Source organism: Cryptomeria japonica, chromosome 2 (genome assembly GCF_030272615.1).
Source record: "Cryptomeria japonica chromosome 2, Sugi_1.0, whole genome shotgun sequence".
NCBI lineage: Eukaryota > Viridiplantae > Streptophyta > Pinopsida > Cupressales > Cupressaceae > Cryptomeria > Cryptomeria japonica.
In genome coordinates this window covers 606,769,365-606,795,819 of record NC_081406.1, presented here as the reverse complement: position 1 = coordinate 606,795,819, position 26,455 = coordinate 606,769,365, and the positions used below count along the sequence as shown (strand labels likewise).

The 26,455-nt window shown below is 36.0% G+C and overlaps 1 protein-coding gene across 1 annotated transcript in view; it reads left to right on the top strand.

The window, feature by feature from the left end:
- LOC131043842 (DEAD-box ATP-dependent RNA helicase 5) overlaps positions 1-26,455 on the top strand; it is a 95,302-nt gene that overhangs the window by 19,797 nt on the left and 49,050 nt on the right. The window contains exons 3-5 of the mRNA XM_057977075.2: positions 4,058-4,165; positions 10,617-10,697; positions 11,587-11,665. Coding sequence (XP_057833058.2) covers positions 4,058-4,165; positions 10,617-10,697; positions 11,587-11,665 — 268 coding nt within the window. The remainder of the gene's footprint in view (positions 1-4,057; positions 4,166-10,616; positions 10,698-11,586; positions 11,666-26,455) is intronic.

The following is a 26,455-nucleotide window of genomic DNA, read 5'->3' as shown; positions in this document are numbered from 1 at the left end:
CATAAAAACTGTATAGTTGAGTTACAAGTAGAAATAGCATGTTGAGTAGGAAATCTGGAGCAAATGTTTTGGTTGCAGACTTCAAGTAGATGCAGAGGAAGCGGGACTAGAAGATTTAAAAAAAAATGCTAAGCCAAAATTGAAATTTTCTGTAAAAGCTTGCTATTTTATTCTGTGTAAGAGGAGCAACACAATTCAAGAAATGCATGGGACCACTTCTCTGCAACACTTTCATACAACCTTGACAAACCAGGCAGCACACCTTCATGGGACCACCATGTAGTTTGGATATCCACCATTCTATCATTTTTACTCATGGATTGCTCCTAAAGCAATGCATTGACCTTGTTTCCACTGGTTTTGGAAAGTGGCTGGTAATTCATTTAACAAAAGAAATTGTAATGTTTCATGCATGATGCAACACTTAAATTTTAGGGACGATCTATTACATGAATGCACTCACTCATGCTATTTTCAATGAAAGATAATTCAAGGAATCAATGCATATAACTTATAAGCTTATACTGCATGAGAAAATTCAGCAGATTAAGTATGTCTTCCAGAAGGGAATAAGAATGATGCTTAATTCTGGCTGCTAGAATAATATTTTTTTACCCAATCAATGATATGCATTAATATCTATGATGAATGCTTTATCATTGTTATGATATGCCTATTTCTTTAACAGACGTCCCCTGTCATCCCCTTGAAAATGGCTCAAAAGTACCCCCGTACCGGAAACACAAACTGCCGTCCCCTGCTGTCCCCGTCTCCAAAACTCTGTGGAATATAGATCAAAAGTTATGTGCATTCAACCTATCTCTGTCTGTGTTGTCTTGACATATATGATACTGTCAATATGCATAGTGATAGACTTCATGGGACTTACATTTTGTAGCTTCTACTAAATGACAAGCCTGCTGGTTATTGGCAATAGTAGTTTAGCCTTGGAGATAAACCACAAAAATGATAGATTGCATTCATTTTCCAGAGTGCACCTTGTGCATGGACATGTCACATAATAATCATGAACATAGGATCAGTTAATCTCCCAACAGCTTAGTAAGTCGTATGGTATGATGCACATAAGAAGGCTATTATAGAAATGATTTCCTACAAAGAGTAATGGTGACAAATGCTGGCTATTGATAAGGAAGAGGATAAGGTGGAGTTTAAGTAAACAACCACACATTTTGTTAAATGGAGGAGAAGATGAGAGACGTCAGAAGAAGTCATGTCCTAGAATAAGACACTGCCTCAGTCCTGTCCTCTAGTTTGGTAATCATCCAAGTACCTCAAGAACTTGCTTTACTACTTTTTTTGTCAATATAAACTTTGAGGCTGATCCTATTGTTGATATGGATAAAAATTTGGAGGAAAGTATTGGTATGGATGTTGCTTTCATATTGGTCTCAGCCTCATCATTTATTGTTCTCTCATACATTATTGTTGTGCCTTTGCTTTAATCTACTTAAAAATTGAGTGTCTTTTTGATCAATCAGTACTTACCCAATTCATTTAGAAAAAAACCATTGTCATGCTCCCTGATTTACATCAAAGGAACAAACTGAAATAGGAAGTTGTGAGGCTTCACACGCTGCAATCAACCATCTCCAGCAATCAAAGAATATCTCAAATCTGATTGAAGACAATGCTAATAGTGGGTCGATCTGAGTTGGACAGAAATCTCCTCAATAACATTAAGGGTTAATTAGAGCTAATGATACTAAGCTATTCATCTTGAAGAGGCATATGATTTGTCAAAGGGACATGTCCCTTTCCAGCAGCCACTAGCATGGGGAAAGTCACAACCTTTCAACCCCAAGGAAGGAGTATTAATAAATGACACCAAGCGATCAAGGAGGAGCATCAGATATCACACAATTTATCATCATCGGCTAAGGACAGCGATCAGCACTCAATAAGAAGACTCAGCAACTGTGTAATCAGCAGAAATAGAAGTAGGATCAGATTCTCATTAACCTAATTCAGACTTATTATAATCAGCCTCTAACAATCTGAATAATTGTGCATTGTGTGTATATTTATTGGTTCATTAATTATCAATATTTAATTCTGATATGCATATATGAATGATTGATATAAATTGCATGTCTGATTAATAAAACTGTTTGTAAACCCCCATCATGTATAGAAGGAAGGAGGTGTAAGGAAGGGGGAAATCACGAGGATTTACATCTACGTAGGATACCCTGAGTGGATTTCCATGTTGCCTGCCACCGGGGCCAAGAGGGCCAAAGCTCCACTCTTGGGCTTAGATAGGACAATTGAGGAACCTCCATTACGATCTCCTCTCCAATGCTACAATGATGGCTATTAATCTTAGGAGATGAAGCATGTATAGGGAAAGCAGGTACAAGCACTCCACTAGGTGATTCTACCAAGGTTCTAGGATGACTCATACCTTGTACCAAATTAAGGGTCTTATGTAGCTAGTAATCTTGACTCAGTGACAAATATAGGGGTCAAGTGTACATTTGGGTATAGTTGCCAGATGTTGTTATCATGTAATATTTTGTCTAATAAACAAACCTATTAACAATACCTCTGGGAGTACCCTACTGGGTTTAAATTGAGCCCAAAGTGCAAGAGAGACCACCTACTCTTGTCGTTAGCTTTTAGCCATCCACAGTCTGTTGATGAACCCCGTTTCTTGCCTTATTGATGACATATCTTCAGCCTTGAACGAAAGAAATGTTCTAGGATTGTGGACCTGCATTTTTGGGACCTAACACAGCTAATGCTATTATTGGAGGATCGCTATTCTGGATGATCCTTTATAAGATTTATTTAGAGGTGTTGTATTTTAGGATTTTTTGTTTTAGATGATCTATTTCACACAATTTTGTATTTAAGGCTTGCTAGGATTGCAAGCGAACTATTTTTAGTGTAGGAACTAAAGAATAGTAATACTTTTTTATTTATTTCTCATGCTAAACTTAATGCTTTATGCACTTATATTTTTATGGAATGGTAATTTTATGTCTCCTTGCTGCTGGAATTGTCGTTCATACTCCATGTTTTGTCTTGTGCTGATTTAGTATTTTTAATAGAAATGATTTGGTGAATTGAATAGGAAGTAGTGATTCTTACAGGTTTTCTATTGCAGTTTTCATTGATGTGGGTGTTGTGGCTTTGTATGCAATTTCTACTATTCAATTTATTGGTTCTTGTCCATTGTTTCATATTGAATTCAATTCTTGTGTTGTGTTCATTCTTTTTGGTCTCTGCTTTTAGCCAAAAAAAAGTAGGTGTGTGTTAGCTGTTATGCATTAGGTTGTCTGCATAATTAAAAAAGATAAATAATCTCTCATTTGTGTGTGGAAGAGTTGATTAACCTTGTGTCCATACCCGAGAGCAAAAAGACAAGTATTTTCTTTAGTATTTTTGCCTTGCTTGCTGAGAAACCAAAAATTATCTTGCGCGGATTGTTAAAAGCTAAAGTTCTCCCTCGTAGGTTTTAGGGTTTATTTTAGTATTTCATAAAGGAAGCTTCCCTTCTAATTTGAAGAAAGGTTTTACCTTACATACTGTTCTATTTTGTGTTGCCTTGAAAGGGACAAATTAAAATGCTAATAGAATGGTAAGCACATAATTTTACTTTTTGCAGTAAACCTTTTTCTTTAATTACAAATGTTTTGAGAAATTTAGGACTTGATAGTCAACGATAAACCAAAGGTGGCTTGGATGACTTCAAATTGCAGTTAATCTTAATGGCAACTAGGGTCTTTCCTTCATAAAGGATTTTTTCCCTGCTGTGTTGAGTGAATGTTTGATAACTAAATTGTTTCCCCTCAGTATTAAATACTTGGGTATGTTAAGAAAGTATTGCTTCAATCAAGCTTGGTGTTTCAATTAATATGATTATTATGTTGATAATTTTTTCAAGGAAAATGTCTTTACCTTCCCAATATGGAGTATGTATTATAATGCGTAAATGACAACATATTGTAGTTACTTAGGGAAGATGCTTTTAACTTGATTCTAAAGATTAGATAATTTTGATGAATTTTAAAATGGTTAATGTTTGTGACAGATTGCAGACGTGGTAGCTGATGCTGGAAATTCTTGTGGAGTAAAGTCAGTTTGCTTGTATGGTGGCACTTCGAAAGGACAGCAAGTTTCTGCTATTAAGGCTGGAGTGGTAGGTTTTCTCCTTTGTTTTCTTTTCTTCCTTGACCAAATGAAAGACACTGTTTAGAAAATTTAAAATACTTTTGAGTTAGACTAGGGATAAATTTTTTTAGTAGTAAACCAAACAGTAGGTTATTCATCTGTTTGTGTTGCACTATGGTTTCAAAGATGTAAATAGTCATAATAGTACATAGTTCTGTGGGACTTCAAAACATAGATCTCTCTCTCTCTCTCACACATACACACACACACGCACACGCACATGCACATGCACGCGCGCATACAGAGATATTCATGCATTTATAAAAAAGGTGTTATATATTAGAAAAGAACATTATTCTGAAGTTTATGTTCTAGCCAGAGCTTTCTTTTCCCTTGTTATCCCAAGGATATCAAGCATCTTAGTTTGAGCTTCTACTCCAGCATAAAGAATAAAATGTTGCCAAGAATATTGACCTTAAGACATTAGTTTGTGAACTCTTTCATTAAATAACGCAAATTATCATACAAAGATTCTTTTTTACTAGCAAAAGTGACTATCTTGATATGACCTTCCTTGTACCAGCTATTTACATAGGGACAAAAGATATTTGTCAACAGTTTTACCATACATAGTAATTGTACTGAATCTTTGGGAGGAGAGTGATGGTTGAATAGTTACTGCATCTGCAAAAGAGAGTAAAAAACATAACTAGTTGATGCTTTCAAATCGCTCCTTTTATCCTTTAAGGCAACAATTGTATAACCATTATGACTGCAAATTTGTCCGAGATATAAACGGTGCCCCAGTCAGGAGTAATTTAGTGATTATCTGTTCACAGGTAACAGTTTCTCATTAGATACCTGTTCATGCATAATATATTCCCATTGAGCAACTTAAGTTCTTTTTACTCTGCTCTCCACAAGCAGGGTTAAATTCCAAATGTACTTGATCACCTGGAATAATATATTTAGTATTTACCTTGATGCTCATTTGGAAATGACACTAGTTAAATGTAGGAGGCATTGTATACACAGATCACAAGTGATCCTTATAGCATATTGATTCCCATGTAGACAATTCTAGATTGAAGCACTTTGGTAACAAATACATTTATGTTCTATGTGTGGGGTGATAATTTTCAACACTTGGAAGATGCAGAGAGTGCTGTGTCCTCTCAAAAATTGATCATTTTGTTTTCTTGTCAATGGATGCTTTGTCTTACCTACAAATTCTAGTAGCAGCTATTTTTATCAGTTTCAACGAAGATCCAAGTCTAACTCTTCCCAATAACGTTGAGCAAGATGCCGAAGTTTAAATAATAAAGGGGGAAGAGGGTTGGTGGATTAATGTAGACTATGTGCATCTTAGTAATCATTTATATTATGTGGTTGGCCTATAATACATTAACAATTGGAAGTAGCCTTTTATATCTGATTGAGACAATAGCATAGGAGGAACATCCATTTGTTAGTGAAAATTTATCAAAAAAATAAATTTACAAATTTTTATTCACTTCATGTCTGTGTTAGTATAATAGCTGTCGCAATTGCTTTTTATATTTATGATAGTGTTTTTGATGCCTTCATGGTTCCATTGAGCTCACATCCAGAAAGATATGACTTCCTGATTCGATAGGAATTTTTTTTTAGTGAGAATGCTTTAGTAAATTGATGTCAGTCACCTATGGGTTGCTTGTCTTAAGATCAAGCAGTTGGTTGATGGTCTGGTTATCATTATCAGAGACAAATCGAGGAGTTAGCTGATAGCCCTGTAATGGTTGCCAATTGCACGGTCATATGACAGTCTAATTACCTGCTCCTTACTTCAAGGACTTATTGGTCAACCCAGTAGGTGTCAATTAATAGCATGGCATTACTGTTCATTGTTATTCAATCTCAAAAGTAAAAAGATGACCATGTCATGCCCCCTTTCCAGAATTAGATTCACAAAGAAGACCTCGAGCCTATCCCCTTTTCCCGTAGGCTAAAGGATAGAGCAAGGGATATAAAATATAATATTTTAGTGGGTCTGATCACTTTATTTTTAATAAGGCCACTTAAATATTATTTTAGGTCCTATTTAATGTTTAAAAAGTGCTTTTAACACTTTATTGAAAATGTAATTAAAAAAGGGGCCTTTGGATGTAATTAAAAAGTATTTTTAAATACTTGGAGGGAAAAAGTAAATAAAAACTAAAACTAAAATAAATAGAGAGCCCAAAGTAAAGTGCTTATAAAAGAGAAGTCAAGGCTCACATCAAATCATCCCATCGTTATCATTTCTAATTCAAATTTCAAATTAGAGCTCTCAAGGATAGAAACTTTTTGTTGACAATTTCTGGAGCATGAAAACCCTCTTGGAATATCTTTGGATTTGAGGATGAAAACCATTATCTCCAATTGGACGATTCTATAGAAGGAACGCAATTGTGCATCAGCTAGAGAATGATTTGGATTTGCTAGAACATAATTTTACTAAGGGTTTGAAGGCCATTAACTGCTGCGTCTTTTTGTATTCAGTCATTTCCCATTGTAACTTCAATATTTGCAACCCTATACTGCTGCATCAAGGATTTGACAGCAGTTGGCAGTGTTTATGGGTGCTCCCATCACATTTCAGCTGTTGCTGTACCAGATTAAATGTTGCCGCCAGCCTTTGGAGTTTTTTCTATACTTTTCAGTGGCTGGTAACTGCTGTAGCAGGTCTATTAATTGCTGTAAATCCACTGATGGATTCTTGCTGTTATTTCTGAATGTTGTCATCAAATTTGACCTTTAAGCATTTCTATGTGCTGTAGCTTGTTATTGATTGATGATTTGTTTAGTTCTGAAATTTAATGATTGCTGTTCAGCTTAGGCTTAGGGTTTAGTTGACATTTATTTTCAATTATTTATCATTTGTATCTACTGTCAATAAGTCTGAAAGGTACCTTTTGCTGATCGCTGTTATTGTAGGGTTTTATTTTCATAGTTTAGCATTTATTTTTTAGCATCCCATAACCATAAAATGAATTGCATATATTACATGGGGTTCTTTAGACTGCTGTGCTAAATTCAAATTTCAAGTTCATTTTGACTGTGCTCATGCTTATGGCTTTATGACTAATATTTTCTGTGGTTCAGATCTGTTCAATCTAATTAGCTGTTATTTCTATGCAAATCAGATTATATATTTACATTCTGAAATGACTTACATCTAACCTTCTTTTAGATAGGGTTGTTGACATTTCCAGCTTCATTTTCAAATTTCGACTTTTCCTTAAACATAACAAATTAAAATAAATTTATATTTCAAAAAATTCCAAATAGGTACACTACAGACCAAACATCCATTTTGGAAAGGCTACATAACATTAGGATATCTGAGCTGCTCTTTGGCTCTCAATGACTATTTGTGAAATAAAGGTAGATTGCTCCCACATAACATATGGCTTTTATGACTCTATCTAGAGCATCATAGAAGCAAAATGGTGTCTTCTCTCTGCATCACTTTTGGGTGTAATTTGATGGGTTGGAGAAGTTTCTTGGAGAGATTGCGCTGACATATCCTCCATTGTTGATTTATTTTCCTGCTCTCTTGACGGTTTGCAGACAGCTAGAATCAGCAAAATTTTGTGATCTTTTCTAACCAGGAGTTAGCCTTAGTAATATTAGAAATAAAAACAAACAAGAAGATTAGTTCTCACCCAACCTCATGATCCTGTACATGCACCCACACTTCCCAACAGGGCCTCTTGACTCGTCAGAGCATGTAGGTTAGGTCCTCAGTTGAACACAGACTGATTGATGCTCAGATTTGCCATGTGAGGAGGCCATGGCCTCTTCTATTTCTGGTCAATCATCCAGCCCCAGCTTCAAGACTGCTTTCTGTGATGAAAGAATGAAATCTGCAGAGATGATCTTTATCAGGATGGAAACCCTATCAAAGCAGCACTTATCCATCAATGAAAACGAAAAAAAGTCTTTGGCTCCTAAAGGAAAAGGTGCTAATCTACAGGTTCATAGGAGTATTTTCTGGCTTAAAAACTCCTGAGTTTAGGGTCAGGAGCGCTGGAGACTTGGAGGCATGAGATATATCATCCTGATGCCAAAAAGGTACTTCATAGATTTATTTCCCACAAAGCAAGAAAAGGATTGTAGCTCATGCAGAAATCAAGATAGTACTGTAAAACAAGGGAGTGTTGAGATTAGGCACAAGTGGTAACTTGTTCAATTGCTTTGTGACCAGTGCCGTGTGAGAAATAGAGTAGCTCAATAATCTTATGATTCAAATCCAGTTAGTGTCTGGGCAGTTACCAAATTAAAACAAATCTAATGTCACATCTATCAGGCTATCAGCATTCTAACCTGAAGAAAAAGGATGTTATAAATGTTGTCCAATTCAAAGAAAGCAGCCTCCTGCTCAAGTATATTAGCTTTCCTCTTAATGTCAAAAGCACAAAGGACTTGCGTGAAATCTGTGATTGATTTCTACTTCTTCCAGTGGTACTACACAGGTAGTGCCAATATATCACTGGCTTTCCTTTGCTGATTGATTTCTACTTCTTCCAGTGGTACTACACAGGTAGTGCCAATATATCTTCTCACCATCCTATCAACCCCTCATCAGATAGCATAACAAATCATCACAGTTCAACACAATTTTCTCTGGAGAGGAGTGGAGGATAATTTCAACCATCCTATTATATTATGGTCTTGACTTTAAAGTATGTAAAACATAAAAGAAGACAGACTTAATATTAATAATATCAAGTGTTTCAATAATGCCCTTGGCATGAAAGCTGCATAGCACCTGGCACCTGTAATAAAACTCGTCTCTCGGAGCACAATAATTGGTGGAAAATATTTGTTTGGATATGATGATATCCTCAATCTCACTTTAAATACATAAATCTGGTTTCAGCAATGAACATATTCCAAGGAATGTAGACTCTTCCTAAATATGTGAGATGGGAGATTGGAGATGAAAAAAAATTACCAATCTAGGACAGCTGCTGGAATGGGTACCCTCCTCTCCATACTGGGGACCCTTTATGCTCTTGAACATTCCTGGCAAGTGCAGGATTACATCACATTTACTGTTTATTACCATGTTTCACCCAATAAGGAATGAATCTGGAACTCTGCCATGATAAATATTTTTGCAATTCAGATTCATACAGAGGAAAGCTGCCTCTAAATTGTAGTATATAAGACTATATTTTACTATGAGGGCAAGGACAAAATTGTTTGGCCTTAACACTACTTCTGGGAATTGCTCTGTTTCATCCACTGTTTCTCCAGGATTCTGGGATGGGGAATGTGGAGATGGCAAAATTATTCCTGAACTTTGGGGACTGCACCTGAGTTTGACAGTATTTTTTCTTGGCATTCACTTCTTTTGAGAGACCTGCTTCATAGAAAAAAATTGATCAACAACTGGGCTGGTTTGCTAGGGTTCCATGCTTCTTCAGTCTATTGGTATTTTGGTTGATCGCCTCCATGGACATTGGATATCATCTCTCTTTGGACACGCCTCATCTTCTATCTTGACCATGATGAAATTCATACTAGGATCAAGGAGGACATTCATAGATTCTATCTACATTCTCTATGTTACATGACAATGCTTAATGATTTTATGGAAAATTGGGTCTGTCCTTAATCTTGAATAAACCCTGAACATGTCTAGTGATTAAGCTCACAACCATTCTTCATAAACTGGTATGTTGAAACTGGATTAAATGGTTCTTTCACTAGTTCTTAGGATATTCTTTCCATTGTTGATGCCTTCAATGAGTATGCTTATTTCAAATTGCTGAAATCCTTTTGGTCATTTGTAAAAGGTGACATAGTTTATCTTGCCCCACTTTACGTGCAGTGGTTGGTAAGCAGTTTTTTTTCAAGCCTATTTTCTTGTTCTTTGTTTAATGACTAGGGCCCCTAGCCGAATTGTAGGGACTCAGTTCATAACTATACCCCGGCCCAGCCGTTATATTAGCAATGTCTAGATCCCATTGTGAACTTTTGAGTGAATTTGTTTCTCCATAAGATGACTTAACTTTTTAAGTTATGTTTGATCTTTTAATTACATTTATTGTTTATGAAAAGACAAAGGTTTGTAGAAATTGTAAGGGAGCTGTTCTTTTTTTCCTAATCTATAAGTTTAGGCAAATAAATTTGAATAAATTTAATAGTTTGTTAACTTATTTCTTTTTATGCTGTGGGTTCAGTTGCATCACCTTTTAAGTCATATTATTGATTCATTCTCTAGACATTTGTTTTGCTCATCAATTCTTTTAATTGCTAAAATTTAGCTTGTTTGAGATTGTTACGGTGAACTTGAATTATTTGACGCTTATTTCTAATATTCTGAGGAGCTTGTAACATGCTATTCTCCTTTAATTACTAAATAAGTAATGCATGTTTTGTTACACCTTGGAAAAGGTCATTTATTAATACATTTCAAGACAGGTTCTGACATGCTAATCACTATCCAGGACATTGTTGTTGCTACCCCTGGGCGTTTGAGGGACTTGATTCAGGATGGTATTTGTAACCTTGGCGAGGTTTCATTTGTGGTGAGAAAAAATGTGTAAATAGTTATATTATCATGATTACGCTTGAGTTTTCTGATTTTATGACCACTAGTCACTGAATGTGAGCATTTTTATGTCGCTCATGAATTTACACTCTGGAAAGTGCATGAAAAAGAACTTCACTTTTATTGATTTGGGAGAAAATATTAGTTTCTAAGGTGCGTAGAGCCATCCTCCATTAAGATTTTCTACAAATAGGTTTGTCCAATAAAATGAAATCTACAATCTTCCAAATGAATTATAGATGACATAAGGGGCTTCTAAATTTTGATCCACTGGCATTTGATATGTATCTTGGAGACATAGATTTTCAATTTTTATCACTTTTAAAATTGCTGTTAGTTTTGTTTGATTATTTAGTTTGATGGGGTATTTCAATCGCAGTCTATAAGAAAAATTAGTTATGCATCCAGTTGTGAAGCTTACCTTCTACCTTTCTGTTCTATTGTATCAAGTTGGCTGTTAAGGGTTTCCACTAAATATAATTCCCTTGGTAATAATCAAACTTTATTATGATTTATCACTCTTTAAGAGATTTATTGCACTCTATCTGTTGCATCAAATATTAGACTGACAAAAGTCTAATAGTGTCTTTATTCTTTACTCTTTCTTTGTAGATATTCTGAATCACCCATAATTTTTCAAATGTATTTTTGGTTAAAAGACGTCAGAGATTACTTGTCACTGATTGTCTTAGATTTTTTTCTGTTTTTTTGACTAAAGTTTTCTTTTAGCTCAAAATTCGTTCTTTTCTCTTGATTCTCATCATTCTTTTACTCATGGAGAGACTCTGGTTTATTGCTTAAGTAACCGAGTTCTTATTTCCAGGCAGTATTTTTTATGTGTGACTAAAGGTTTGGCTTTGTTTCAGGTGTTGGATGAAGCAGATCGGATGCTTGACCTAGGATTTGAACCAGAAGTTCGTGCAATATTGAGCGAGACATCAACTTGTACTTTATCTATCTTATTAAGAAGTTGAAACTTTTATAAAATTCATTGTAGTTTATAGAGCAAAATATCCATGTTGTTTCTTTAAGACTTGGAAATAAGAACCTTTTGAACTAAGTTACCGGTTTGGATTGGGGTTCAGGATTGGTGGTCGTCCAGTTTCTTCTACAACTCAATTTTGGTACATCTGAGTATGGTCATACAATAGATATTTAAAATATCAAAAATAAAAAGAAATAGCAAGAACATGATGTTTGAACACTAACCAAACTTGCAGCCTTGAATAATGAGTAATAGTAGTAATGCAGTTTTTGGTGAGTGAGAAATTAAATTAGGAAGCGTTGTTTACTTTTATTTTTTTTGTTGTTAGTGTAGTTAGGTAGGGAAAGCAAACCGATTGTTAAGTAGGGTCCAATTGTTGTGAATTGTGATAGTACTTGGAAATTTAAGAGCCATTTGTTATTTCAAAAAAGTTATTAGTGGTCATATTCAAAACTAGTATTTGAATAAAAATTACCCTTTAGGAGAAGTTGCATAAAAAAATAACAAATCATGCAGTGACAAATAGGTACACCAAAATACATGACTTAACGTATAGGGAATGAAGTAGCTTTTTTTTGTTGTATCTAAAATCTCCTCTACTAAATGCATTAAGAAATTGTCTTCCACTTAATATAAATGCCTTAAACAGAAAGTGTTGTTTTTTTCACTTCATATTAACCATGCCATAAAATTTTGGTTAGTTAAGTTGATTCGAGCACAAGAAGCTGGCCAACCTATATAGGGTGCTCAACTAGGTCCTATTTGCTAGGTACTTTAGTTTAGGTCTTTAAATTTTAACTCTATCCATTTTCTGTTTTTTCTCTAAAACACATTGTTTGGGGGTTTGTTTACGTTTGGGTACAACCCTAGCCCATGTATCCTATTAGTGTTTTAACTTGCACCTTTTAGTACAACACAAAATGGAATAGTGTCTACAATAAAATTGTTTTTAGAATTAGAAGTGGAAACTCCTTGTAAATTGTAAACAAAAACTAAACTAAAAACCCTTATCTAAATGGTATGTGCGTGTTATTTACAATTTGTATGAATATGTTTTATGGGGCGGTTCGCATTTGTCATACAAAACAATGTATTTTTGAGCATCCAATAAACTTAAAATAAAGCCTATGACAACCACCACAGGTATTTGATTTAGGTAAAGGCAAAAATTGAGTAGTGTGAGTACACAAAAGGATAGGATTGTTTTAAACAACACATAGGACTTGTTAAATCGAAAAAGGGGAATGCCATATAAAACTATAAGACCCACTTCATTGTAATCTGCAATATAACAAAGAATACCCATCTAGTTGAGTACCAAATATCTCCCACATTGCATGTTGAAATGATTGACAAACCTAATTGTTGACGTGGGAAAAGTGCTCGCTTCTCTTTCGGTCAACACAAAATAGAATGTTAAGTATCCTATCCTCTCTTGAATAAGGAAATCCCTAATGCTGTTTGGATTGATCTAAGGGGATAACCTCAAGGTTCCAACTGTTAGGTATTGATGGCTTAGGATAACTCAACGGTGATGTGTTTTGCTGGTAAACACAAGGGTACTTACGAATGTGGCAAGCTGGACTGCATCTCACGATGCTTTGAATCCCAAGCTATGAAAATAAATAACAAAAGGGACAGGGTTTAGGAATCCTATGGACAATGACAGTAACGGTTGGTGCTGCTGGTAGACAGACTTCAAATAAACTAGTTCTTGCTTAGCGAGAGATATACTCACAACTCCACATGAATAGTGCAAGCTCCAGGGCAATGAAAGGATTTTCAGACTATGTACGTTCATTCAGACACCCTATTCTGGCGCAACTTGAAACAAACACCCACAGTTGAACTAAGAACAGTATTGGGTTCAGACTAACCATACACAGAGACCTACCATCAGGAAGCCCCCAATGGTATGAACCTGAAATCAAATCGGATACCTTCACACTTCACCATTAAAATAATTGTATTCTAACTAGCTAATTTGATGAAAAGAAACCATGTCGACATGTTGCGACCTTTTGCACACATCGCCCCATTGCAAACAGGGACCCCTTCTCTCTTGCTTTCTGCGTTGGTTAGTTTAGGGTTTTGGCAGCATAGTGGGCAATTTTGAGTTTCTTGTGCTCGAGTCTCGGATTTTTGATCATGCCTATTTGTCATTTAGGGTTTTGAAGTTATAGGATCAAGCACGTAAAGTTGAGATTTTAAATGATCCTAATTTTGTCCAAGTGTAGACCTTTTGAGCGTTAACGTGTTTTTGAATGTTCTTGTTGGTGATTTTTAAGTGCTAAGGTGTTTTAGGACCTTTTGGAGTTGTTTTCTTGCTCCTAGGAAGTTATTCAAGTTGATTTTGCACTTTATCCCGATAGGTTTTCTTTTGTTTCGCTCAAATTTTGGTGAATTTGCCTAACTCCAGATGAGTTTTATTGAGTTTTGAGGTTTCCTAGTGGTTTTGAGTGGAAAAATCATCATTTTCCGGATGAAAATCCATATTCTAAGGGTTAAAAGGTCAAAATTCCACGCTAGAGGTGCTTTTCCCCTCATATTCCTTGTAAATGTTATTCGATTTTCAATTCAAGATGCAAGTTATATTCAAGGTTATTTATCTTCTTTCAGGTAAATGTTATTTCTTAATATAATAGATCTGATTATTATTTGGTATGCTGCAGATGGAGAAGGAGCATTTATCAATTTTGATGTTCTTCTCATCATTACCGATTGATATATACATGCTAACAAGGAGGATCAAGCAATACCTTGACCGGACATGATCGGTCAAGATATTACTTGATCGCACCTCTTAGAATCATTATCACATTTACCTTATACCAATCGGTATGTATATAACTTAACAAGTTACCCGATACTAACCGACGTGTATATCATTAACAAGTGAACCGATACTAACCGGCGTGTATATCATCAACAAGTGAACCGATACTAATCGGTATGTATGCAGTCATTTAATAAGCCCGATAACAATCGGTATTTACATAGTTAACATGTTTGACCGATACTAATCGGTGTGCATATGATTAACAAGGTAAACCAATACCAATTGGTATTTTGTGCTTTATGATTTGCAACCGATAATAATCGGTAGTTAGACATTGGTTAAGAATCCGAAGTTGATCGGAATTTGCGAGCAAGGTTATATATATATAAATCGAAGAATAATCATCAGATGAAGGAATGATAATTGAAGTCTTATCATAGTCTATCGATAAGATAGATGATTGAATGAGAGACTTCATTTATCTCTCATTCAATCATTTATCTTACCGAGGCTATCAAGTATCAACACTCCCTCTTAGCTAGGTAAGATAAATGAAAGACAACATATCTAGCATCACATTTCTAACGATGGTCAGTATTCCTTACGTAATCTGACTCTTTGGGGGATCATATCACCTAAACATGTGACATGAAGTATCATCAATCATCTGATACATAAAATCACATCACCTAAGCACGTGACATGAAGTATCACCTAAACATGTGATACAAATGTTCATCACATCAACTTGTGATGACAAGATATCACCTAAGCACGTGATATCAGTATTGCCTAAACACGCAATACTATAGGAGAATAGTTAAATTCTCAACTTATTCAAGTTGTGGTATGTGCACTAACATTTTATTCAAATGCTTTACCACAACATAATCATGGCACATCCATGGCATACCAGAGATCCAACATGATAACTGGTTTGAACATCATAAGATCGTCACCTTATAATGTCTACATACAATTGTTCATTATTTGAGAGATCGTCACCTCTTAGACATGAGCACAGGGGGTTAAACCCATAAAAGTCCTAACATGACAAAGAAGTTTACACACAAAACATCTTAATAAGCATAGGAGTACAAAGCAAATTAAATTTCAATCATGCCAAGACCTTTTCTGAAGTGCTCAACTTTCACCCTTGAAAGTGGTTTGGTAAGAATATCTGCTGTCTGATTTCCTGTACAAATGTATTCCAACTGGATCACATTCCTATCTACCATGTCTCGTACATAATGATATGGAATCTCAATATCTTTGGATCTGTCATGAAACACCGGATTCACTGAAAGTTTTATACAACTTTGGTTGTCACAATGAATAACTGTAGGATTCATTGGTTCACCGAATAACCCCACAAGCAGCTTCCTAAGCCATACTGCCTCTCGAGCAACCATGGAGGCTGCAATGTATTCAGCCTTAGTGGAACTCTGTGCTACTGATGACTGTTTTCTGTTGATCCAGGATATCATGGCTGAACCTAAACTAAAACAACACCCTCAGGTGCTTTTCCTGTTAGTTACACTTCCAGCCCAATATGAATCTGTGAATCCGTGTAGATCTAGTTCAACTCTCTCATATTTGAGACCAAGTTTTAGGGTGCCTTGTAGATATCTCATGATATGTTTTACTGCTACCAGGTGTATCTCCTTTGGTTCACACATAAACTGACTCAAGGCATTAACTGCATAACAGATATCTGGTCTCGTATTTACAAGATACATCAGGGACCCAATCATTTGCCTATATAGAGTAGGATCCGAGGGTTGTGATTCTGCTGCTGCTTCCTTAAGTTTATGAAGGTTTGTTTCCATTGGAGAGGTCATGGGTCTGCAGTTTAGCATTCCAAATCTCTTCAAAATGTCCAAGGTATATTTACCTTGGTTTAGTATAATGCCATCATAATTCTGCCATACTTCCAAACCTAGGAAGTAATGAAGGAGTCCCAAGTCCTTCATACCAAATTCTTTAACAAGGTCTTTCTTACACTAATCTATGAGGTGATCTTTTCCTGTGATTAACAAATCATCAACATATAAAATCAATATTAGCATATCACCTTTGTTTTGCTTATAGTAGAGATTCGGATTTGCATCATTCTTGGAGAAGCCTAGTTTTGAGAGATAAGTATCAATTCTTTCATACCAGGTGCTGGGAGCCTGTTTAAGTCCATAGAGAGCTTTCTTGAGTCTACACACATGAGACTCTGCATCATGAATCTCAAACCCTTCAGGTTGCTCTAGGTATACTTCTTCTGAGATCTCACCATTAAGGAATGCTGTCTTAACATCCATTTGATGAACTTTCCATTCCTTTGAAGCTGCAATGGCTAAGACCGCTCTTACTGAGGTGTATCTGGCTACAGGTGCAAATGTTTCTTCATAATCAATTCCTTCCTTTTGAGAGAACCCTCTGGCTACAAATCTAGCCTTGTGTTTCTCAATGCTGCCATTTGCAGCGTGTTTGATTTTGAAGAGCCATTTGGAGGTGACAACAGATTTCCCAGCTGGCCTAGGGACAATCTCCCAAACATCATTTTTCATAATGGATTGGTATTCCTCAGACATGGCACTCTTCCATACTTGATGTTTTAGTGCATCTGATACATTAGTGGGTTCTGCTTTTGAGAGATCATTCATGAGAGCGACGTAGTTGGTGAGTTTGTTAGGCCTTTTACTTTCTCTGAAGGTTCCTGAAGGAGCAACATACTTGTGAGCTTCTACAGTTTTGGTGGCCCATAGTGATCTTTTCTTGAAGTTCTGTCTAGGTGGGTTTTGAGTTTCAACTACATTTTCCTCAAGACTCTCCCTTTGAAGCTCAGGAGCAGAGTCTTCCTCTATTCTAGGGGTGGGGATATAGACTTCAGGTTCTATTGAGCTTTGGGCTCTTTTGAAGGCTAAGTCTTCTTCAAAGATTACATCCCTACTCAGTTCAATATTCCTCTGACCAGGTATATAGATTTTGTAGGCCTTGGAGGTTTCACTATATCCTACAAGTATTCCCCTTTTTCCAGAAGGCTCTAATTTTAATCTTTTCTCTTTAGGTACATGAATATAGACAGGACACCCAAATATTCTAAGGTGGTTGATATCTGGCTTTGTTTTAGTAAAGACTTCCTTAGGGGTTTTAGCTTCAAGATGGGAGTGAGGACATCTATTTTGTATATAGACAACAATGCTTGTTGCTTCTGCCCAAAGATTGGTATTTAGATTCTGATCAAGAATCATGGCTTTGGCAACTTCTACAATTGTCCTATTTTTCCTCTCAGCTACCCCATTTTGTTGAGGGTTATAGGGTATAGTAAGCTCCCTCTTAATCCCAACATTTTTACAAAAGTCTTTAAACAAATCTGAGGTGTAACCCCCCATTGTCAGTTCTTAAGGTTTTCATTTTATTTTCCGAGTAGTTTTCTGTTAGTGATTTAAATTCTTTAAACCTATTAAGGATCTCTTCTGATTTTTTACATTTTAGAAAGTAGATCCAAGTTTTCCTAGAGTAGTCATCAACAAATATTACATAATACAAAAATCCCCCTAAAGAAGGTACGGACGTAGGTCCACATACATCAGAATGAACTAACTCTAGAACTTTGCTTGTTTTCCTCGTACTACTTTGAAAAACATCTTTAGCATTTTTACCTAGGGCACATCCCTTGCATGCCCCTGAATAATATTGCTTTAACTTAGGTAGACCTGTGACAAGGTTTCCCATTGATGATAAAGGTCTAAAATTCAAGTGATCTAGTCTTCTATTTCAAACTTCATTAGCATCTGTAGTTTCATGGATTAGGGCTAGGTTGGGCTCTGTGCACAGCTCATACATGTAGCTTTGTCTTTGACCAATGGTTTTAGCTTTCTTGATAGATGAATTCTTTGGCCAAGCCAACACCTTGTTGTCCATGAAGGTCACTCTGTACCCATTATCCTCTAGTGCTGATATGGAGACTAGGTTTCTCTTGATGCCTGAGACATATAGTACTCCTTTAAGTTGCAATGATACGCCTGACTTTAGTTTGATGGTGCAGGTTCCAACTCCTCTGACTGGATGTGTGGAGTCATCTCCGATAGTCACTTCCTCATCATTCTCCTCTATCATGGAGTCTAGCACTTCTCTAAACCCTGTAATGTGTCTGGATGAGCCACTATCGATCACCCAGGAGTTAGCCTTGTTTGATGCTTGGTTTGTAAGTGCTGAGTAGAGTACATACTTCTCGGAGTCATCTTCCCTTTTAGATTTTCCTGCTTTGGCAAATGTGGCTTGTTGTTTGGCTCTTTCTGGACATTTGGCAACATAGTGCCCGAATTTGTCACATTTGTAACATAGAATCTGTGAAAGATCCTTCTTGAAGGTGTTCTTGCCATGACGGCCTTTCGTCTTTCTAAATTGTTTCTGCTTGCTTTTCTTGTTGGAGTTTGTATTTAGGACTTGAAGATCTTCATCTATATTCTTTTGTTTGATCCCTTTCTTATTTAACCTTGGTTCTTCCTGCAGACAATCTGCCTTTAGCCTATCAAACTTTGGAAATTTATCCCTTGCACTGATGCCTTGGACGAATGTTTCCCATATACTAGGCAACCCATCTAGAGCAATGAGTGTTAATTCTTTGCTTTGGATCTCATATCCAAGGGTTGCTGGTTCATCCCTTAGGGCTGATATCCGCATGAAGTAGGCATTGACTGACTCCCCTTTGATCATAGCTATATGATTTATTTCTCTCTTTAAAGCCAAGGTTCTACTAGCATTGGATATCTTAAACGCATCTTTAAGTGCTTTGAACATGTGTAGGCCGTTTCATGTTTCCTTATGATGGGCATAATATTATTTCTCACCCCATCAACTATGATTTTGATGGCCTTTTCATTTCCCTCTATCCAAGTTGTTTTGTTAGGTTCAGTCTCAGGTTCTATAGTTTCAGTTTTTACAAATGATTCGATTTTATTTTCTTTTAGAATCATCTGAATTCTGAACTTCCATGCTGAGAAGTCATCACCTCCTCCGAGTCTATCTTTGAATCTGATAGTGCTAGCCATTAGAAGAAATGTGATGTTGAATATATGCTAGTCTTGAATTTTCCACAAAACTGAATAGCCTTAGGTTCGATTTAACTTGGCTCTGATACCATGTAAATGTTATTCGATTTTCAATTCAAGATGCAAGTTATATTCAAGGTTATTTATCTTCTTTCAGGTATATGTTATTTCTTAATATAATAGATCTGATTATTATCTAGTATGCTGCAGATGGAGAAGGAGCATTTATCAATTTCGATGTTGTTCTCATCATTACCGATTGATATATATATGCTAACAAGGAGGATCAAGCAATACCTTGACCGGACATGATCGGTCAAGATATTACTTGATCGCACCTCTTAGAATCATAATCGCATTTACCATATACCAATCGGTATGTATATAACTTAACAAGTTACCTGATACTAACCGGCGTGTATATCATTAACAAGTGAACCGATACTAACCGGCGTGTATATCATTAACAAGTGAACCGATACTAATCGGTATGTATGCAGTCATTTAATAAGCCCGATAACAATCGGTATTTACATAGTTAACATGTTTGACCGATACTAATTGGTGTGCATATGATTAACAAGGTAAACCGATACCAATCGATATTCAGTGCTTTATAACAATCGGTAGTTAGACATTGGTTAAGAATCCGAAGTTGATCGGAATTTGCAAGCAAGGTTATATATATATAAATCGAAGAATAATCATCAAATGAAGGAATGATAAATGAAGTCTTATCATAGTCTATTGATAAGATAGATGATTGAATGAGAGACTTCATTTATCTCTCATTCAATCATTTATCTTACCGAGGCTATCAAGTATCGACATTCCTGACTATCCATGATTTTCCCCACTCAAAATCCATACTGGACATGAATTTCCCCTGTAATCTAGACATGCCCTATTTTTCCACCATTCAAAATCCATACTAGGGGCGATTTTCCACCAGATGACTGAAAATTTGGCTAAGTGTTGGGATTTTTCCTGACTACCTTCGTTTTTCCCTAGGGAGTGTGGATAAGATTGTGGATGACTAAAGTGATGATACCTGACATGGATCGATTTTCCACCAGGACCTTTTTGTGACAAGATTTCATGGATTTTTATGTGGATAATCATTCGAGACCCTAGGCGAATTTCCACTGGAGATATTTTGATGATTTTTGTGTCTGGATGACTGTCCAGACTGGGGTCGATTTTCCCCCAAGAGGATTTTTGTTCTAAGTGATGAAGTTTAAGTTGGAATTTTCTATCTAGACCCAAATTGATTTTCCCTTGGACCCATTTTTGTGCAAGTTGATGAAGTTTTTTTGATAGGGATTTTTATCCCAACTTCGGGTGATTTTCCCAAAAGGGGATACTTAATGATTTTTAATGATCTTTATTGGGATTTTTATCCCAAGTAAAATCGATTTTTCCCCAAGTGGCCATTTTGATTCAAATTTTTCAAATATTTTAAATAAATGAGCCCCAAATTTAATTGTTTTAACAAAGTGCAACGACTATTTAAAAAATAAAAACAATTAATAAATGATTTGCAATGAGCATTTAATAATTTACACCTTTTAGAAGCAAATCGACTTTTGCTAGGCAAGTACAAGTACAAGTTTTTTTTACCCCACATTGCTTGTGTGGTGAAAGTTCAAGGTGAAATCAAGTTTAAAAGGAGGAGACCAACATTATTTTATTTGCCAAGTGTGTGCTTGCTAGGGCGATTTTTCCACCAGTTGGCGAATTTTGGTGAAGTGTCAAGTTGACACATTGAGTTGAAGATTGTTTTGTTGATCATATTTCCTCATTTCCAGCCCAAGGCGATTTTTATTGGCTGCCATTTGAGTGTGTTGAAGCTTCATTTTTCAGACAGGCGATTTTTGGGAGGTGGCGCCATTTTTGGGAAGAAGGCGATTATATTTTGGGGAGGTTTTACCTCCATTTTTGGTGATTTTCTTCTTTGGTGTGTGGCGTCATTATTGGGAAGTTGCTGGTTGATGTTTTCAGACTTGTTATTTGCCTCCATTGCTGAAATTTTTTGACCTCCATTGCTGGCTGTGCATAACATTTTCAGACTTCACACTTTGTTCCCAGCCCATTGGTGCCTAAGGCGATTTTGTCTAAAGGCTGATTGGAGGCATTTTCAGTCAATTTTCAGAGCATTTTTCAGTTGTTACAGGTCTGAAACTCCATTGATAGGCGGCTGTCCTTAGAAAACTTCATTTCCAGCCACTTGTCAACTTTGCCGACTTTGTTTGGGGGGCACTTTTAAATCATTTTTTGATCATTTTCAGGGATTTTTACTACTTTACAAGGTGCTGGTAAGTCTGAGACAATCCATTTTCAGACTTGTCCTCGGAAAATATTCTTTTTACCAGCCATACTTACATTCCCGGGATTGATTTTTTTCACCAATTGAAATCGATTTTCATCAAATTTGTGCATATTTGGGTTGTGAAGTTGCAGCTTATCTTCAGATTTGTTAGCAGCCATTGTTGACCTTAGAAGGTGTCTTCAGACATAGTTTTGTGTGAAAACACAACCTTTCACACCTTTCCGTAGTCATTGTTTGATCCCGTATACTCCTTTGCACTTTGATTTGAATAAAATTTCTAAGTATAAGGAGGTGTCTTCAGACTTCGGTCTGAAAATTATTGATTTTAATGAATTTCATGAGGGTTCTATCCCCTAACCTTGTCACATTTTGCATTCTAATGTTAAAATCTATTGAGAGTGTGGATTATTTTCTTGATTTCCATACCCAAACTCGTCTAAATCATTAGGAAATTAGAAATTTTGTCAGGAATACTTTCCGAAGTTCTAATTTCTAGCTTTGTACAGGTATGATGTCGAAGTCCAGACTCAAGGAAAGGAGAGAACAATAGAGGATTGTTGAGACTGGATTCTATCCATAATCCAAGATGTCATCCAGATGGAAGGAGATTACAAACACGAACATGCATTTCTTGAATATGAGCTAGATGCGACAGCGTATGTTCGGAATTGGAAGCCAGATTCCTTCCCTAGCCTATGTGAACATTATGAAGAGTGGCATTTATCAGGCTGCTGGATTCCCGCAATCCATACAGTGCAGTGAGCTTATCTTGGCGCACGATGCTATGATCCTTGCTCTCGAATGATCAAGACTCCTAAGGGTGCCATCATTGCATACCTTGCTGAGGATGCGATTGCTGAGGTGTTTGGAATTCTACGAGGAGCAGATATGAGAGATATAACTAAGGATGAATATGAAGGCAAATATAAGAAGAAGATGGATGCGTGCAAGATCGTATAAACGAGGAGTGGATGATTGTAATGTCCCCTACTAGGATTTGGTCTAACTAAACCATAATTAATCTACTTCTATACATTTTGACTTAAAACTAACTTGAGTAGGAGATGAATCTAACTTAACATGAATCAAATCAGTGTTATCATAATCTTCTGCCTGATATTGAATTGATAATTCAATCTGATTTATAGTCTCGGACTTAATTGTTCATTGAAATTACTATTTCTATATATATATATATATATATATATATGCATGTGTGTGTATGTGTATGTGTATGTAATCGTTATTATATAAATAATCCCTATTCTGATTTAAACCTATAAATAAACAAGTAAATGAATTATATTATTTAATAAATCTTTTATATATTTATTAGTTACCTATTTATTAATTACCTATTAATGAGCAGTTTCTAGAAATTATTATACTAATTAAAATTATTATATTATTATTAATATTTATATAATTATTAAAATTCTACATAAGAATATTATCAGGCTTCATATATTAAGTACTCATATCATGCATACCACCCAGAACAAGGATTTTACTGCCTGTAACTTAATAACCATTCTGATCTGATCTGATCGATGGCTGCTAAATATTCTCTATTTCCCTAAATCCATCCCCCCCATGAATGATGGGAGCGTCTTCTTATATAATTTTGGTTCTTTGAACAATGAGTCACATTGGACAAGACATGTCTCACCGTTTTGGTAATCGACACTCTCCATAATAGTTTCTAATCAGATCGATAATGTCTAATGCATCCCTTCTTTTATCGTAGCTTATTCTTGTCTCCATTCTAATCGATTAGACTCATATTCTAATTTCTCCCTTTCCTTCCGTAATTCCTTCCGTTTCAGATCACTTCCCTTCCATTATAGTTATCGTGTCACTTCATATTGGAGAGTTATGTCTTTTCCTTCAGGCACAGTCCCCTTAGGAGTGGCCCCCATATCTTTTACCGTTTCACTTTCATCACACGTAGTTTGTTAACAAATGTATTCGCTGTCTAATGAAATCTCCTTAACATATTTCTCATGGACCGCTGTATAAGCAATTATTGACATGCACAAATAGTAATGAATCGCTGCTATTACTTCATATTCTAATAGTAATGAATCCCCTTAAATAATGTAATTTAATATGTATATTAAACGTAAGGAAAAGAAAGAATGATAATAATAATATTACGAGAACATTGTTATTCAATGAAACATTAATGAAGTGATATTACACTCAGGCTCTTGACGATAAATTCTGCATACATGTTTCTCCCATGGGGATGACAATATAACTCCATTCAAAGTTGATGGAAACACTCAGACCCATGCTGAAGGGAATCTCAATCATAAATGGCGATTTCGAAGGCTCTCAGATTTGTCTGTGTTACCCTTAGTTAGGTTTTTAACATTTTGTCATGGAACATTTATTATTACATTTTCTTGAGATGAGAAGCATCAATAGAATACTCCGGTGGGGGATTGTCTCTATGATATCTGGAGTTAGTTAGAAAAGAGTAGCAAGTCTAGCATACTGACCAGGTATTTGTCCTTGTTTTGTGTAGATAATAATAATTTATATATATATATATAAAACAATCAAGGAGGGGATATGACAGTCTTATTATAATATTAATATTATTTTTATATTAATGAATGATTAATATTACTATTAATATTATTAATTACATAATAAATGATAATTTATTATTATGATGAAGAATCACAAAATCTATTATTGATTACATCACTAGGATGTGGGGTTATGACAACCCTCTTACTTTAGAGGAAAATTGTGAAGTCTCATAAATGAGACGATTTTCCCATATTATTAAATGTTAATTAATAAATGTTTTAATTATCGTATTTATTTAATCACAATAATCCAATGTCCAAAGAGGGGTTATGACAATGATCGAGTGTAGGCCTCATCATTCCAAGGCTCCCAAGACACTCATGTGCACAAACTTCAAAGATGAATATAGTGATTTGGTATTCCTGCTTAACCGACTGATGGAGATGCCGCAGGGTGCAATATACAATGGATGGATGTTCTATTTCACCCAGGACTGTCTGAAAGGAACGTTGATAAATTGGTCTAGAATCATAAGTGAATCTGGATTTTCAGTTGAGGAATGTGGAGCGGTCTAGATCATTCGCCATGACTTCCTATTTGGTGTACCTGCTTGCACGATTTGTTACATACAAGGGATTGATATGCAGAGGTGAAGTCAAGAATGGACAAGGACAATTCAGGAGTTATGAGTGCTATCCACAGTTGAACATGTATCGAATTGAAGATTATAAGAGAGTGAATGATGTATTTACAATGTACATAACGCGAATGTTGCAAGGTGGAGTCCATAGAAGGTTGTCCAAGGAGGCAACAAAGTTGATAGAGAAATATGGATCGTGGTATATACAGTTTCCCACTTTCACATACCTAAGGATTCATGGATTTCAACCCGAATCTTATGGGCTTCCTAGGTATCCTTCTAACATAATGATCTTGTTGGAAGTGGTGAGATAGCTTCTGGAGTTTGATTCTATCCAGAAGGAAAAACATAGAACCAACATGCCAATTCCTATTTCTGTGGGGAAGACATCGGAGGTTTGCCAATCTGCCTTACTAGCTAGCACAACAAATGACGAACTTGCATTCTATCGATTTGCAACATACAAGAGAAGAGAAAGATTCGATCCAGATAAAAAAGTCGGAAGAATTAGGGGAGATAAGTTCATCCACAAGGTAGACAAAAGATTATTGGGCCGACTTGATGGACGAGCAAGCAGTAAAGAGAAGAATGTGGTCCAGAATGTCAGTGGATTTTACGAGGAACTGTGGACTTTTTCTCATTCCTGATCAGGTAATAGATGATAAGGATCATACACATCCACAATATGAAAATGAAATGCAGAAGGTGATTCTATTGCCTAATTGGTCAGAACGAAAAGAAATAGATTTGAACATATTGATGAGAGAGGTTTTGAGTTTCTCTCGAGCATGGGTGGATATTAAAAAATGAACAAATTAGTTAATATGGGTGTTGCCTTCACTTATGAAAAGATGAAACATGAAGAATCTGCTTCCGAGGATGATCAGAGGACTATCAGTGATATTAGGATTCATGCGAATGAGTAGAGTCAAGCTCCCAAACGAAGGAAGAACACACCAGGAGAAGTCAAGGCTAGAGGGAAGAAAATTGAGGAGGTTAAGAAGGAGAAGCAAAAGACTATCATGCCTTCGCCACCCCTCAGTGTCTCATCAATCAAGGAAGTTGAAGTGCCAAAACAAAACAAGGAGACTGAGCAAATGTTCCAACACAGTGATATTGCCAGAAAATATTTAGGATTTACATGCCACAGCGACATTTGCTCCACCTAATGAGGATGATGATCAATCGAGATCCCCTACTGTCCTTTTAGAGGTTAGTTTGGGAAAAAATGTATATGATTTGACCAGGGATAATCCTGATGATGATGATGATGTTATCTCAACATTGAGAGGGCTTGATCGAGATATGTGTCTCGATGATGGTATGGAGATGGCTGCTATTCCTGATTGGTTGATGAGGAGTATGGAGAAAAGTAAGAAAATGATAGAGGCACAACTTATTGATGACATTGATGAC